Here is a 17,326-nt window from a genome sequence, read left to right on the forward strand (position 1 = left end):
AAGATAACCATAATCTCACACAATAACATTATACAAAAATTTAACCACAAAAATAGAAAATGAACAGATTCGTAAAGGAAAGCAGCAGCAAAGCAACTAATGGATTCTCTCAAAAGATAATATTGTCAAATTTGTAAGATTAAGCAAGCAAGAGAGACTGCTGGCTTGCGGAGCGGAAGTTGTTAATCGACACATTATTTTGTCATAAGTTAAGCAACTAAAGGTTTGTTTAGGCACAATCGTAATCAAACCAAGCTTAAATATTTTTAAATATAACAGAAGAATTTTTTTTTATTTTTTTAAAACCAAGATAAAAATCTGAAAAAAAAACTCACAAAATGCAAGGTTCTCCAAAAAACTAAAAACCCACAAACCAAAAACTTAAAATTAAAAAATTAAAAAAAAAAAATCAAATTTCTTTCTCTAGAGGTTCTGACAAAGAAACCTCTTTACCTGCACAAAAAATCAAAAATTGAAAACCCACAAACCAAAAACTTAAAAAATAAAAAAAATCAAATTTCTTTCTCCAGAGATTATGACAAAGAAACTTGAAGAGGTCTCCGATGGGTTTCCAAGGGAGATGTCGAAATGGAGGAGATGTTGTCCAACGGATGGGAAGGAGGAAGGAAGGAAGAACAACGCATCATTTCTATTTTTTCGGAAAAATATCTGCACAAATTTTGACTGGTTCGTCGTTCTGAGAGAGAGAGAGAGAGAGAGAGAGAGAGAGAGAGAGAGAGAGAGAGAGAGAGAGAGAGAGAGAGAGAGAGAGAGAGAGAGAGAGAGAGAGAGAGGAGAAATTTTTCCAAGTGCCGGGAACACCATGACACATGGTGTTCCCTCACCCATTAGCATTTAGTTTTATTTATTTATTGAAATATAAAATTGAAGGATATCCAAGATGTCAAATGCTAATGGGTGAGGGAACACCATGTGTCATGGTGTTCCCGACACTTGGAAAAATTTCTCGAGAGAGAGAGACAGAGAACCCAAGATCAGTGAGCCAAAAAACGTGAGGATTGAGACGAAGAAAAGCGTTTATGAGACACGGATGGAAAAGGATGGAAGGCTCCAGAAGACCAACGCGTCGACATCGTATGGAAGCAGACGGACGCGTGGCCAGCATGGGCAAAACTGAGAATTCACTATAGAGAAGCCAAAACAAAAGGCAGTCAGAGTAGCATTGCAAGGACATTTTTGCCATTTTACTGTTATAGAACAGTGCCCGATGACCAACACGTGTGAAACATGGCACAAACGAAATAAACAAAGCAAGCAGGGGCAAAATAGGTATCACATTGCTTTATGAACAGTATTTCAATTTATTTTCTCTTTTAGTGTTTGTGTGTCTATATGTATATATATAATTTTAAGAGTTGGAGTTAGTATCTAACAAATACAAATGAAAGAAAGTAACATTCATATTTTAGTAAGCCTTTTAATTTTTATTTAAAATAGTTTCTAAGATTGACATAACTTTTCACTTTGGTTCTTGAATTTAAAATCGATAGAAGTGATACTTGAGATTGTCCACCATCAATCATTTTGGTCATTCTGTGAAAAATCTCGGTTAAATTAAGGGTATTTTTATCAATCCCTTTGAATTGATGGTTTCCTTTATGTGTGTAGCTTCTACTTATGTCATGATCTTTCTGTTTCTACCAATTATCGTTTCAGATGATTTTGTTTTTACTATTTGTTTTACTTTGTACATGAGGTGGCTTTTAGGTTCCCTTGCCTTACTTGTTATGTTATTTCCTCAACAAGTTTTGCTTTTATGTCCCCCTCGTTCGTAAATTTTCTGTTTTAATTTTAATATGATAATGGAATGATCGCTGAGCACTACTACCCCATGCTTTTCACACATGTACACAAAAAAAAAATTTAGAGAGTTTCTCGTCACAAGTAACATATTTATCCAAATAGTTGAAAAGTTTAGAAAGTTTCTAGTCACAACTAACATTGCCATATAGCTCAAAGTATAAAAAAGAAATATAAAGAAGATATCAAGTTAGAGCAGTTACATATAGAGAATGTCATTCTGTTGCGCTATGGGATTGCAATGATTTCTCTGTCTTTCATGCCTCTCAACCCACCTCCAAACATCGAAGTGAAATGTAAAATGACCAAAACACCCATCAAACCACTTTTCTCAAGACTGGAAGATAAATAAATAAAAACCAAACACACCTAGAAATTCAAAATACAAAAAATAAATAATAAATTTTGGAATGAAATATCACAAATAATAAATGTGGGCCACCTTATGCGGCCAGGGATCTGCTGTCCCGAATTTGATGTTCCATTTGTGTCTCGTTCTTAATTTTTTGACATTTGTCTATTAATTTAACATTAATGTTAACACTGATAATTTTTTATAAACTAATTGAAAAATTAAAAATTAAAGAAAATAAAAACCCATTCGATAACTATCCACTGCGACTACAGAATCCCATTGCCGATGACCACTGCAACCACACAACCTATCGACGCCGACCACTGCAACCACACCAATGACGCCACCCCATCGCCGCCGATGCTGCTCCTCATGGCGACAAAGCTTTCTTTCCTTTCCCTTCTCTCTTTTCAAATTCCTGTACTCTCGTCAATACGTGTGAAGTTTGAAGTTTGAATTTTGGGATATCTAATCGGTCGGTATGTGATCGATCCGTCTCTTCACAGCTAGCAAACAGTGTGTGAAGTTTGAAATTTGAGAATATCATATCAATCGATTGGGGGAGGATGCCGAAAGGTTGGGGTTGGTGGCTGCGGTGACAGATTGAGAATATCTAATCTAATCGATCCATCTCGTGGCCGAAATGCATGGTGGAGAGGTTGGGTTTGGTGGCTGTGATGATAGATTGGGGAAGGATGCTGAAGGGTTTCTTAGAGCAACTCCAGCATTGGAGCCCTCCCCTCAGGCTATTCACTATTCAATCCACCTGATGAACAGTAACTGCCCTTAATGAACAGTAATCGTCTTTTGCATCTCCACTGTTACACTTCAATAGCCCTGGCAATAAGCAATTAAATATTACTATTTTTTTTATTTATAAAATAATACAAAATAATTTTTATTGTAATTTCAGATAAGATTTTTAATTGTTCTCGTTGCGCCACGTGTCATTATCTGAAGTATTATTAAATAATACAAAATAATTTTATTTGTAATTTCGGATAAGATTTTTAATCGTTCTCGTTGCGTCACTTGTCATAAAATCCGAAAAGACAATTATTGGGGATGGATTTCCGATAAGATTTTTAATCGTACTCGTTACGCCACGTGTCATTATCTGAAAATACAATTATTGGTGATGGATTTCTGATAAAATTATTAACAAATCATGTCGCGCCACGTGTCATAATCTGTTTACAATGTTTGAGGATAGATTTCCATCAGATTTTTAATGAATGACAACATGCCACGTGACATTATCTACAACCTAATCCTTTCTGATCCTCCATATAATCTACCATCCATCCTCACAAATCTCACACCAATTTTCTCAAGATCTCTATCATTATTCATAGTTTCTGCTTCCTTTTTCACAAAAATCTTTATAATTATTCATAGTTTCTGCTTCTGTCTTACAATGTCTTCTTCTTCCTCAAAGATGATGTGGGAACTCGATTAGGAAGAAGAAGAATTGTTTAACCAATCAGAAGGAATGTTCAATCACCAGGTGGCAAAAAATGAGAGGGAAGAGGATGAGGAGCGTAGAAGGAGAGATGACGAAGTAAGAATGGGCAGAGCCTCACATTACCGTCGAGTCATCCAAGTTGTGGCTTAGATCTGTAGGCCCAGCCGTTTCGGAAACCTTGATAGAAGCAGGCAACGACGAGGTATGGAACTCTTGGATGATTATTTTGTCCCTAATAGTGCAATCCCTGATATGTACTTTAGACGTCGTTTTAGAATGGAACGACATTTGTTCAACAAAATCATGATTGCTGTTTGCAACCATGATTCTTACTTTGTGCAAAAGAAGAATGCTTTTGGTGTTATGGGTCTCCTTCCTCAGCAAAAAATTACTGCTACCTTGCGGATGCTTGCATATGGAACATCTACTGACCAAGTGGATGAGATAATAAGGATGGGGAAATCAACCATTCTTGAGTCCCTGATGAGGTTTTACGGAGCAATCGAATCTATCTACACCGCAGAGTACCTCTGGAAACCTACAAACATGGACTTGGAACGGCTTCTAAAGAATGCCGAGATGCGTGGTTTTCCTGGGATGATTGGAAGCATTGATTGTATGCACTGGACGTGGAAAAACTGTTCAAGTGCATGGCAAGGCGCTTATAGGGATAGAAAATGAGCAAAAAGTATCATTTTGGAGGCGGTGGCATCTTTTGATATATGGATTGGGCACGCCTTTTTTGGGATTCCGGGAGCTCAAAATAACATCAACGTCCTTGCCCAATCCCCAGTGTTCAACGATGTCCTGCAAGGAAAGGCACCAAAAGTCACGTATGAGGTCAACGGACGTATGTACGACGGGCCATACTACCTAGCTTACGGCATTTACCCGTGGTGGTCAACATTTGTCAAAATAATGCCACGTCCGCGAAGTGCAAAGGAAAAACACTTTGCAAGCTATCAAGAGGGGTGCAGGAAGGATGTGGAACGTTGTTTCGGTATCCTTCAAGCTCGCTGGGCGATAGTCATGGGTGCTGCCAGATTGTTTGATGTAGAGTCGCTTCGATCCATCATGATGACGTGCATCATTCTTCACAACATGATTGTGGAAGATGAGTACGATTATGAAGCCGTTGATGAATATGAGCCAGATATGATGAACAATTCAAGAACACGTATATATTGTGCTCATGACGCCACCGATGAGCCCGTGCAACATGAGCCGTTATAAAGGGATGGACGTTACAATGAAAGGCTCATTTAACGATATACTGCATTTCAAATGCCAGACATGCACAATGCCCGACCAATTGACTTGATAGAGCACCAGTGGGCATTGAAACAAGCTGAAGATAATTAAGTTCATTTAGTGTGTTTTTTTGAATTTGGTATGTTTATGTTATTTTATTTGGTCTGTTTTATTATTTGGTATGTTTATGTAATTTTATTTGGTGTGTTTTATTATTTCGTATATTTATGTAATTTTATTTGGTGTGTTTTATTATTTGGTATGTTTATGTAATTTTTTTAGTGAGTTTTTTATTATTTGGTATGCTTATGTAATTTTATTTGGTGTGTTTTTGTCATTTCAATAAATATTCTCTTAGTATAAATAACTTACCAAATTCATTTGAATAAATATTCAATAAATTGGAAACAACATAAAGTACTATATTCAATAAATAATAAATTACAACCCAAAGTGATTGGAAAATTATGGGCTCCGATTACAAAAACTACTCTATTCATCATCACTTAACCAATTGTGGTGCTAGGATGATCTTGGCTTGCTCTCGCTTCTCTTGCACGCCTCATTCGCACCACATCCGTTTTCTCTGACTTCCAAAAAAATTTAGAATTTGGAGACTTCCCTTTTAAAGGCGTGTTCATAATCTCACGATCTCGTTGAGCCTGTCTTTCTTCTCTAACATGTTCCCTTTCTTGCCTAAGTAGCACTCTTTCTCTTTCATTAGCCTGAAATTCTCTCTCAATAGCTGCAGCTTTTGCGTCATCTCTAGCCTTATCAGCCTCATATTTTGCCATTTCCCTCGCCAAAGTCAATTCACCTTGGCGAGTAAGTTCTTCCATGAACTTTGCATAATCATTTTTGGAAGCACTCCCTTTTCTCTTTGAAGCCTTCTTACCTTGAGGCCGAATTGGATAACGGGTCGAACCCGACGCTTGTTCAGGAGGGGTGTTTCGGGCACTTCTTCTGCATCATCTTCATGAACATGCGAGACATGATCGGGTGTAGAGTGTAGAGGGGTGCTGTTCATGAAAACTTGTGGACCGACAGGCACAACTCTAAATTTAGGACAACCTTTGACAATATTCCAACATTCCCACCGGTTGAATGATTTATTTTTGCTTTTGGTTTTGGCAGCGTACCAAGCTTGTGCTTAAATTTCCTACACAATGCAGGAGAAGAAATAATTATAATGAAAATAGGTAACAAATAAATAGTACAAACAAATAATTATAATGTAAGTAGGTAACAAATAAATAATTATAATGTAAATTTGGGTATAGTACAAACAAATAAATAATATATTGTTACCTGATCCGAGTAATTTTCCCCACTTCGAATATTACTACTAGCTTGTGCCAAGGTGTCTCTCCACGTACTAAACGATTGGCTAAGTAATTTCCAATGACTGGACATCGATTCTTTAGTTCTTTTCCCACCAATTTTCTTAAGATAATTGGTATGAATAAGACTCCACATTTCTCGCAACTGCATCTCATTACCCGTAAGCAAACTATGAGTAACTTCAACCCAGCTAGTACACAACGCAACATCATCAAGAAGCGACCAATTCGTACCTGCATCAGTAGTCATTTTGGAGAAAAAAATAGATTGAAACTTTGAGAGAAAGAAAGGAATGTGATTGAAAGTAGTTGAGAAAATATGAAATTGTGGTGTAAGGTAGATGATAATGAGAAGATAATTATAGAAAAGTAAAAACAATTTTTTTTTTTTTTTAAAATTCAGATTTTTTTCGAATTTTTTACAATTTTTTACAATTTTTTTTAAATTTTTATTCAACTAATTAATCTCTACCGTTGGATATAAAAAAAATTTGAATTCCAACACTCCAGATTGTGCCATGTGTCACAACAGTAACTTTTCTTAATTTTAAAACTATTTTTTCTTTTATTTATTTATTTATTTATAAAGCATATTAATATCCACCGTTGATCTCAGATCGAACGGTGGATATTAAATAGGACTTCTTTTATTTTTTTTACTGTTGAGATCGAACAGTTCAAGTTAAAGAGCCGTTGAAATCGAACGGACCATGGGAAGCCACATGGCTCCCAACGGTAACTGAAAAAGTTGCTGATTTTTTTGATTTTGTGTCGGCGACGCGTCCTCATGCACGAGTGGGGTGCACGCGCCTGATAGGAAAAAAAATATATAAAATGGCATGACGCCAGGCTGACGTCAGCACTGGCGTCACATTCACTCGGGCTGGCAATTCTTCACGGGCCCGAAGCTCGGGCCTCTACCTCCACTCGGGCTCCTTCACGCTGGAGCCGGTCCACAGGGCCTCGGGCCCCTTTTCACTGGCCTGTCCCCCGAGTACCCACCTACGGTAGAGTTGCTCTTAGGATGTTGAAAGGTTTCATCAGCTATGGTGCCTTTAATTTTACAGTTTAGTAAAAGTTAATAGAATTAGGTTAGAGTTAAGTGGTAGTACACGTGTCAAATAAACAAAGAATGAGACATGAAGGAGACACCATTTTCGGGACAACATACCCGGAGCCACCTTATGTGGGTGTGGAGATAAATTATTCAATTATATAAACTAATAAATGGGTTGGTGTAGTGTCATGGGAGCCATCATTGGTGACTTGGTCGTAGGTCTGATGCCTACCTTTTTTGTCTCTGTTGTGTCTTTTTACTAATATTTTGTCACATGTTCTATGATTTAGCTGAAAAATAACTTTGTTAACTCTTTTACTTGACATTCAAAAATAAATAATACAACTCCTAATCTGATGAAATGCGCATATTCGAGCATATTGTTAAATCTGAGGTATCTTCTTCCTAAACTATCATGTCTCAACCCTAGCAAAACCCAACTATCTGAATCTCTATCCTCATAATTTGCAATAAAAGCACCATTGATCTCGTATCTATTTTCTTATGCTTTCTCAAAGCCCATTTTATCTTCACTTTTTTTTTCCTACCCATATACAATGATTGAAAAAAAAAAAAAAAAAAAAAAAAAACTCTCTTCTGCTACCTGTACCCAAACACAAATCCACTACTTGCTTTTATGGTTTTAAATCTGAATAAATAAGAAAAAAAAACGTGGTTTCTCTCTCTCTTTGAACTCCAAGTCCCAAATCCAAAGCAACGCCTTCCCTCCAGTTTCAAGTTTTAGTTGCTGCCCCTTGCTCTTGCTTGAGGTAGGTTGACAAGCCCCAACCTCAATATCTCCAAATAATAGGATAGGCACATGTTGGCCGACACCTGAGAGTGACGAAACCATTTTAACATGCGTGCAAGTTACAACGAAAGGGGTAACATAAATAAAATATGTAATTTAGGAATATAATGAAGTATGCAATTGCAGGAACGTGTTCAGAGCATACAACTGATCAAGAGAAGTACGAAGGAATATTTTAAAATAAATGAGATTACCAAGAAAGTGGGTCCTACACTGAAAAGACTTGAAGATACCTAAGCGGAAGTGCCCTGACGTTAGGATTGTATGCCTTGATTCTAACTTTTAAAGGGGGCGCAAAACCAAAAGGGTGAGTGGACCAATAATAATAATAAAAACCATTTTCTTTATGAACATACTAACCCCCTATTTTGAAAACATATATATAGTACTACATAGTAGGTTTTCTGAAAACTCTAACATGCATGAAAACATTCGTAAAACAAGTATGTAAAGTCTAATGCTCATTAATGGAAATATCGCCACCCGAAGCCAAATCCATAAATCTCATCGATGATGTACTCACTAGGGGTATCATAGTGGCTTGAAGGCATAACCATCACCAAAGGTGAAGTTGTACGACATCATGTTATGGCAATGAAGAAATCATGGTCCATCACCTGAAGGTGAAGCTATACGACTCTAGGTTACGCCAGAGAAGAAACGTATACATATAACATCACACATCGACACTAGCCTCGGGCTAGTGAAGCTGGGAGTATGTCATAAATATCCTCAATCGTGTCATATGGCCATAGACGTCTACATACTTGGTTATGTGTATGTGCTGTATGATAACCCCCTAGATAAGCACCGAAAACATATCTCAAAAATTTCATATCAATCTGGGGCTCAAAGGCTTAAATCTCATTTCATAAATCCATGATAATTCATATTCATAAACCATAAATAAATCATATCCGTAAATCCATAGCATTTCATATACGAAAATCCAATAATTCATAACCTTTCGTAAAACGTAAATTTGATAAATCATAAATAATCATGCTTTTCGTGAATGCAAGCCTAATATTTTATAAAAACATGCAAGTTAAGAAGGTGTCCACTCACAGATATTTCATTGCCCAGAATCTGCTCGGACTAGCAAGGATGGTGTTACTTGCCACTGACGCACCTAAGCATAAATAGAAGCTATTTAATAAAAACCCTACTAAAATGGTCAAATTTGGGAAAACGGACAATGAATTCAGATTCAGCACGTTGAAAAACCTAAGGTAAGACTTCGGGTTCCCCCACGCGTCGAAAAACCTAAAGATACCTTGAGGCATAAATGACATAGTCCAAGAGCCTTACTGGAGGTTTTCTTGCACGAGAAGGAATTCTTCGTACACCTTGGGTTGACTGTGATGGTTATGCATTGTGAACTCGATCTTTAGATTCATGCTCAATGTTGCCTTGTGAGATGACCTGTGAATTTGAAGAATTCGTGACTTGGCGTACTTCCTCATTACCATGAGTGTCATGTACTGCTAGAACATCATCATCATGCTCTGTGCACATAGGTAATGGAAACAAATCCTGTAGAGACTCCCCCTCACAAGAAGCATGCCTTCTTGGTTGAAAGAAAATGGTTTCTTCATCAAATAAGACGTCTCTGGAGACAATACATTTGTTGGAGCGAGGATTGAAGCATTTATATCCCTTCTGTGTAGGTGAATACCCTCCAAACACACATTTTTCAACCCTAGCATCCAATTCGTAACCATGTTGATGTTGTACATGAACAAAACATGAGCAACCACACTTTCAAGTGAGACAGCTTGATAGGTCTCTTTTCTAGAGTTTCATAAGGAGATTTAAACCCTAGGACCCGACTTGGGAGTCGGTTGACAAGGTATGTAGCTGTTAAAATTGCATAGGACCAAAACTTCTGTGGAACATTCATATGTAACATCAGTGCACAAGTTTTTTCAAGTAAGTCTCGGTTCTTTCGCTCAGTAATCCCATTTTGTTGTGGGGTACCCACATAGCTGGTTTGATGTACAATTCCTTGTGAACTCAAGTATTAAACCATGTCGTTGGATAAAAACTGAATACCATTATCTAATCTCAGTGTTTTAATAGTTGAATGGAATTGATTTGACACAAGTGTATGAAAGTCTTGAAAAATAGTTGGAACTTCACTTTTAGCCTTCATGAGATAAAGAAAAGTGACACGAGTGTAATCATCCATAAAAATGACAAAATATTTGTAACCTTCCATTAATTCAATAGTATGACCCCATACATCGGTGTGAACAAATTCAAAAGGTATGCTAGACCTAGACATTGAGGTTCCAAATGGTAACCTAGCAAACTCTGAGAAATGACAAGTATCACACTTAATCAATGGGCAACAAAACTTTGGAAATAGTTTTGACAAAACAACTTCGGATGGGTGGGCTAGCCTTTGGTGCCAAAGTTGTTGATCCTTGGAAGAGCTTGGTTGAACTTGAAGGACTATTGATAAATGGGGCTTCGTTCAAAAATAATAAAGGCCGTTTTGATAGAATCCTTCACCAATCTTCCTCTTGGTGAGAGCATCCTAAAAAATTACATTTGTGGGTGAGAATATGGTTAGGCAATTTATAGTGTGTGTTAGTTGTCCTACTGACATCAATTGAAATGGAAAAGATGGTATTTATAAGGCAGTAGACTCTATGGTGTTTGAGACTAAACCTAGTTTTCCATTTCCCATGACTGAGACATTTTTTCCATTTGCAACTGACACATGAGATGGTTTTGACAAGGCATGGAATCATGTTGGTTTGAATCTTTATTTATCATGTGATCAGAGGCACCTGAGTCAATTATCCAACAATCATGATTAATACTAGATTTTAGTGAAGTTGAGAATCTTTGAAGATACTTGGAGCTATATCACGTGGAACATGATCATGATTAGCTAGAAATCCTACAAACTGTCCAAGAAGTGTAGTGTGATTGTTCCCTTCACCCTTTGATGTTTGTGGAGCTTCTTCATGGTTTTTAGTTTGTAAGTAGGCTGCAAACTCGTTGATAAGAGTCACAAGGTTGACTGTGAAGTCCACCAAGCCATGAGTGAGAGAGCTGGTAGCATTGTTGACATCATGTTGAGCTTTGAAAGGAACCATTGATGGAGATTTTGGAGCCATCATCTTGTTGTCTTTGAACTTGGGCTTAAGTTCAGGATGTAACTCCCAACACCTCTCTTCTGTGTGACCAGTAGCATTGCAGTATTTACACTTAAGATGTGGATTCTTTCCCTTCTATACCTTGGAATCATGGCTCCTATGGTTTGCAACATATCCTCGAGTCTCTGATAGCTTGAGATTAGACTCTATATTCATCACCCTTCTTCTTGCTTCTTCACGTTGTATCGTAGCACAAACAGTCTTGAATGGTGGTAGCTCCGCACTCATTAGTATGTGACCCTTCAGATCCTTATATTCTGAGTTGAGACTTGCAACCAGTTGATAGATCTTATCCTTCTCAGCTCTTTTGAGAAGAACAGTAGAGTTCGTGGTATGAGGAAGGTATACATCTAGCTCATTCCACAGTTTTTAAACTGCCAAGATGTTGAACAAATGACTTCTTTTCTTGCTAAAGACAAACGATGTCTCTTTTAAACTGGAATAACCAAGCATGGTTGTTCTGGTTTCCATACATATCCTTCACAGATTTCCACAAATCTTGTGAAGATTCAGAATAACTAAATATCTTAACAACATGTTTCTCCATGGTGTTAAGCAGCAAGGACATAACAGTAACTTTCATTGATGAACCATAACCTTCCCCTTCCGCTTGGAGCACGTGAAACTGCCCTAGACTAAGGAAGGTAGTTGAGCTCATTCAGCAACACCGAGCATAGGCGCTGGTTGATATTGACTTCAGAGTCTAAGAAACTCGAAGGAGCTACCTGCGAGGTAAGGAGCTACCTGCGAGCCTTCTCCCTCAAGATTAATTGAGCTTTCCTCAGCCATTACAGAAGCTCACAAGAATAGCAGAGGAAACTAAACGGGCAAAGACAGAGGTCAAGGATGACACTGCTCTGATACCATGTGGATTTTAGTTTCAAAGTATTTCGGTTTCATAAATAGTTTTGAATGTACATGGCAGTATATGTAGTCAAGAAAAGTGAATGGTTACAAGCAACCATCTTTACATGAAACCTCAGAGACCAGGTAAACCTAGGATACAAGCTTTTCCTTAATTTAAAGTGATTTAAATCAAACCCAAGACTAAGAAGTTATCAGCAAGTTAAATGCCTTGAATCAAGGAGGAGAGAAAGCTGGAAAGCTGGAAAGCAAAACTGGCAGTTGACTTTGTGCATCCATGATTACATGGAGACTTGTGATACGAGGTGACATGCTAGGGTTTAGTGACTGGTTCCAACAACCATTTATTCCGCTAAAGAGTTTGATCTTTAAGTTTCTTGGAAATTTTTGATCTTGAAGTCTGGTACACATGCTTTGTCAGGGAAGATCGATGAATGAGATTGGGTAATCTGGAATTAGCAGTTTGAAGGGCCAACTTCGCTATACTTGTGGATGTTATATTTTAATTTGTAATTTTAGTTAGCAGAATTTGATGAAACTCAAAAGAAGGATTGAAAAGAAAAGAGATGAGAAGCAAAATGGTAAACGTAGCTCCAGCTTCCTCTTTGATTCAATTTCGCCCACTGAATGAAAATGAGAGACAAAATAAAAGAAAGAACCATTACAAACTCCACATGCATCACAAGTGTCTTATACCTATGTGTCTTGCATAAGTATATCTAAGACAAAAGGTCAGCTACTATGACAGCTGGCACAATCCTAGCCTATGAGCTAGTCTAATCTCGGCCATCCGTTTCCTATTCAAACAAATAAGAACAAGACTAAGTAACTTGAACTCTAAGAAATCAGCTTCAAGGCTTAATCACTAACAATACATACCTGATTGAAAAGAAAGAAAAAACAAGTTTACAACACATATGAATAAGTAAATACTAATCACATACCAACCGCAAGCGAAGAAAGAAATACACGAAAAAGAAGAGCTCTCAAAACACGAAAGAGTCACAAATTCTACCACAAAGAATCACCACTTCTTTCCCCTCCCATGTCCTAAGTCTTACTACTATATTAGTGATAACGAGAAAATATGGCCGCACGTTGCTGCGGGACTTGAATGCATTCGTCTTAAGTACATAAATAAGACATATTTAACCTGAATAAATTAAGACACATGCACCATGCACTCGTCTCTCAATTATAAGAAAACTTGTTTGCAATACTGAGAAAAAGCTTATTATTGTTGATAAAAATACACACGACACCAATGGATCATGCCATAAAAATTACACCATGAAATTTAAATTCTAACACCATACGATCAAATGTTTATCAAACACACAATCTCAAAAAGCCGAAACCATGTTAAGCAAAAGAAACAGAAGGAAAAGAGTGAAGATGTAAGCATTGATAAGAATCTGAAAAGTGGCAGCACTTATATCATACACAAATAGGACAATGAAATATCGGAACCAGCAGCAACATATAGAAGATAAAATAAATAAATAAGAAATAGGATAAAGGCACAAACCAACGACATGAGCTCAGTTTTTTCACCATGAATTTTGCATGGCCTGAAATCAAGAAAAGGATGTGTTTACCAGGATTTTGAAGTGGACGCCCACAGTCCGAATGACAGTGATCATCCCTCTTTTGATGGTCCAGAACCGACCCGGGACACTCATACGAAATCCAAAAAGGCAGCATTATCTGGAAAGAACATGCGAAGCCGTCAACAACAACGAAGTAAATATATAGTTCCATAGATGCAAACAAAATAACAATATGGCATGATATTTGATTAAGATCAATCTCTACCAATTTGATGGCAAAAACACACCTCTCGTATACGGGAATGAACCTAACCATTTAATGAAAAAAAAAAAAGATGAAAACCCATGCGGGAATGAACCTAACCACATTGCATGCACTCACATAGACTGCATACACACACTCACACGCACTGAAGAATGAACGCATTATATTCAGTTAGCACCATTCAACTTTAAAAGCAGTGAGACCTTCCAAAGGCATAGCCTAACTGGTCTTGGTTCAAATAACCAAATTGAGAACAACAGTTCAATTTTAGAAAAGCTGTACAGAGGGAAAAAAAAAAGAAAAAAAAAAAAAAGACAAAACAATCCTATAACCACAACTGAAAAACAAAATCAAAATGAACAGAATAAAATATCGGCAGAGCATGAACACTAACTAGCATCCCTTGGAAACATGTGCTGGTTACGTATAATATATATGCGCATAAATTAAGAAAATGGCTTAAGTGCCCTAGCAATGGTCTTTACGCTGAACCAAATCACTATTAGGTTAATTGTATTGATTCACGCATCTTCTTTTATGTCTAAATCTCTACTAAATTGCCCTACGAAAATGACATAAAACTAATTAAAATTCCCAATATATTTGAGAAATACAACTTTTAAAAGTGTGAGAATATATGCAGCACCAGGATGTTGCAGAACTCACTGCCCCAATTTAAGATTCAGTTTTTGTCCAATGTATGTATATGCTTAGATACATCTGAGAATTTTCTTTGCAACAGTTGCTACTCTCATCGTCTTTTGAGAGAGATAGATACAAAGGTAAGGATTACAATGGGGAATAGTTAAGTATCCCTCTAAAATACTAAAGAAAAACATACCTGGAACGGAGTAAACAACTGTTTGTCTCCATAGCAGTTTCTCAGAGCATTTATGCTGTCAGAAAGATAGTGCTCCACTCCAGAAGGATGGACAAATGTACCAGATGGAGACTGACCCAATGAAAACATAACTAAAAGTTAGCATCTGATGAACAATTAAGGTGATGCAAAAGGACAACACATGATGTGAAATTATTATACCAAAATATCTAAGGTCTGTTAATCTAATCACCTAATAAAATAAAACAGAAATTAAGCACAATAATATCAAAATTAAAAGGAAGGAATAACATGAAACCTTGTGCATAGAACGTTTGTGAGAATGAATCACACAACAATCAAGGGTGGACAAATCACAAAAATAACAATTAAAGGGCACCTAACGGACACCCCCATCTCTCTCTCTCTGCAATCGCAAAAATCCCTCGAGTTTGAGGAAGCAAATGGAAAACGAAATGTTTTTCCATCCCCTACCCATACCCAAACCTCCCTTACCTGTTCCCTTTACCCTCGCAGAAAATCCTCCTATCTCTCTCTCACCGTTGTCCCATCTCTCTGTCTGCAAATCGCAGAAAAGAAACCCTAAACAAATCCCCGAAATCCCTCGCCTAAATCCTCCCACATTTCTCTCTGATACCCCCTATCTCTCTGTGTGCAAAACCTAAACCAGATTTCCTAAATCCTATCTTAGACACCCCACAAACAGCAAAGAAGCCAAGATATTAAAGCAATCTCTACATAATACTGTGGAACAATGAAACAAAATGGTACTTACTTGTTCCTTGTCCAAAATCGTTGGTGCCGCCGCACATTGTTATCAATTGTGGGTTTATCAAATCCTTCATGGCTTAGATTTCATGAAGAATTAGAATCTAAAAGATAAATATATGCTGTAAATCATCAGATAAATGTAACTGCATTTAAAAAAAAAAAAAAAAGGGAATGAAAAAATTGAATTCTATTTCATCATTATGTAATTGCATGAAAAGTTACATTGAATGCAGACTCAATCAATTTCCCCAAAGTCATTGTTAAGTGAAAATCAATACCAAACCCATAAATACCACCATTGAATTTGGCAAAACCCAAAAACAAAATACATAAATTTACTCATATAATCACAGAAAAACATGAAATTTGAGCACCCATTTGGCCAAGTTAAAGGATAAAAGCACTCACATCATCATAGTACTCTTTGGGAAGATCTTCTAATACTGGTTCTTCCTTTTTCTTGCTCTTCCTCAGAACTGCCATTAAAAAACCCAGAGAAGCACACAAATTCAGAAAAGATAAGGTCCAAAACTGCCATAAAAAATCCATAAAGCATACAAATTTATTAGAAAGAAAAGTTCAAATTACAAAAACCAACTGATGTGAGTGAGTAGTGAGAGGTTGTGTTAGGCACCTGAAACACGTTTTGGTTACAATTGAAAGGGCCAGAACCTTGCATGTGAGGAAGATGACGATAGGATTCCAGAGACAGAGAAAGGAGGAGTAAGACGATGGAGGTGAGAGAAGGGAGACGGCGGCGAGATGAGGATAGGACAGAGGCGAGTGCCAAAGTTTCTGCTTGTCTACAAAATTGGCAAAATTGGCACACAGGTTCACAACTCGTCATCTTCCCTTGATTAATGGCTCCTTTAAATATCCAAATGATCAAGGTCGATCGTGCTCGTAGAATACTTGATGAGCTCCTTTTGGTAATCCCCCTAAAACAAAATAAGCACAATATCTATGTAAACTGGCATTTCACTCAATTATACATTAGTTATGGCATCTTTGGAACTAAATGACTTCAACCTTAATATCCTATAAGCAGTATGTTTCTATATTTTAAATCCTGTTATGATAACAGGTAAATATAGATGATACAAAAGTAATTTAGTTTCATCATGCATATTTTCGCACTATTTAGTAAAGAACTCGGCCGGACTTGGTTCCGAATTACATTCACAATTTCATATAGAATTTCAAAAGCCAGAGACTTTAGTGTAAATTACAATAAAATTTCACAAAGAAAGCAAATTGTAATATAAGTCTGATCTACAATTCGGATTTACCTGGATATGGTGATTTACGTTTTCATTGGAATTTTTGCATGCATTTACATCTGATGAAAAAATAATACATCATTAGTTGGCAGGAAGGAACTTTGATAAGCAGATAAAGAAACAAGATTGAATATAAGTTTCGTGTACCCTGAAGTTGTTTGTTCTTGCTACAGAATACTCGCATCCGTTGCAGCCGCTTCTATTTTCTTATGGTTTCAGTAATGGTGTGCTTCGGTCCAATTCTTGTTGTCTTCTATTTCTCATCCTAAATTAAGTTAACAGTTCAACATTATTCGTTATAAGCTAAAAAAGTAGGATTAGTTATTTTAGTAAATTTATTTCTTGTAAACTTGCCTGTTCCTCGAACATACCTGACAAATCGAGATCATTTGACATGGCTATCAATTGGAATGCATTCATAAAACTTGAGGATTTGGGAATTATTGTCTCCACCACATTTTCCTGCAATCAAAATAGCAATTGTA

At 37.0% G+C, this 17,326-nt stretch overlaps 1 protein-coding gene across 1 annotated transcript; it reads left to right on the top strand.

Annotated features, from left to right (window-relative positions):
* The first annotated feature begins 2,819 nt into the window (after positions 1-2,819).
* LOC137748013 (uncharacterized) lies at positions 2,820-4,322 on the top strand. Its single transcript, XM_068488123.1, has 2 exons — positions 2,820-2,921; positions 3,990-4,322. Exons 1-2 carry the CDS (start codon positions 2,820-2,822, stop codon positions 4,320-4,322), a joined length of 435 nt encoding a protein of 144 aa, XP_068344224.1.
* Positions 4,323-17,326: the final 13,004 nt, after the last annotated feature.

The sequence above is a fragment of the Pyrus communis genome, chromosome 10 (genome assembly GCF_963583255.1).
Source record: "Pyrus communis chromosome 10, drPyrComm1.1, whole genome shotgun sequence".
NCBI classification, from domain to species: Eukaryota; Viridiplantae; Streptophyta; class Magnoliopsida; order Rosales; family Rosaceae; genus Pyrus; species Pyrus communis.

Bases quoted from the DNA above. Each gene is read 5' to 3' on its own strand.
- LOC137748013 (XM_068488123.1), top strand. From the start codon at position 2,820: ATGCATGGTGGAGAGGTTGGGTTTGGTGGCTGTGATGATAGATTGGGG. The intron at 2,922-3,989 runs GCTATTCACTAT...GTGCAAAAGAAG, and splicing joins CATTGGAGCCCTCCCCTCAG to AATGCTTTTGGTGTTATGGG.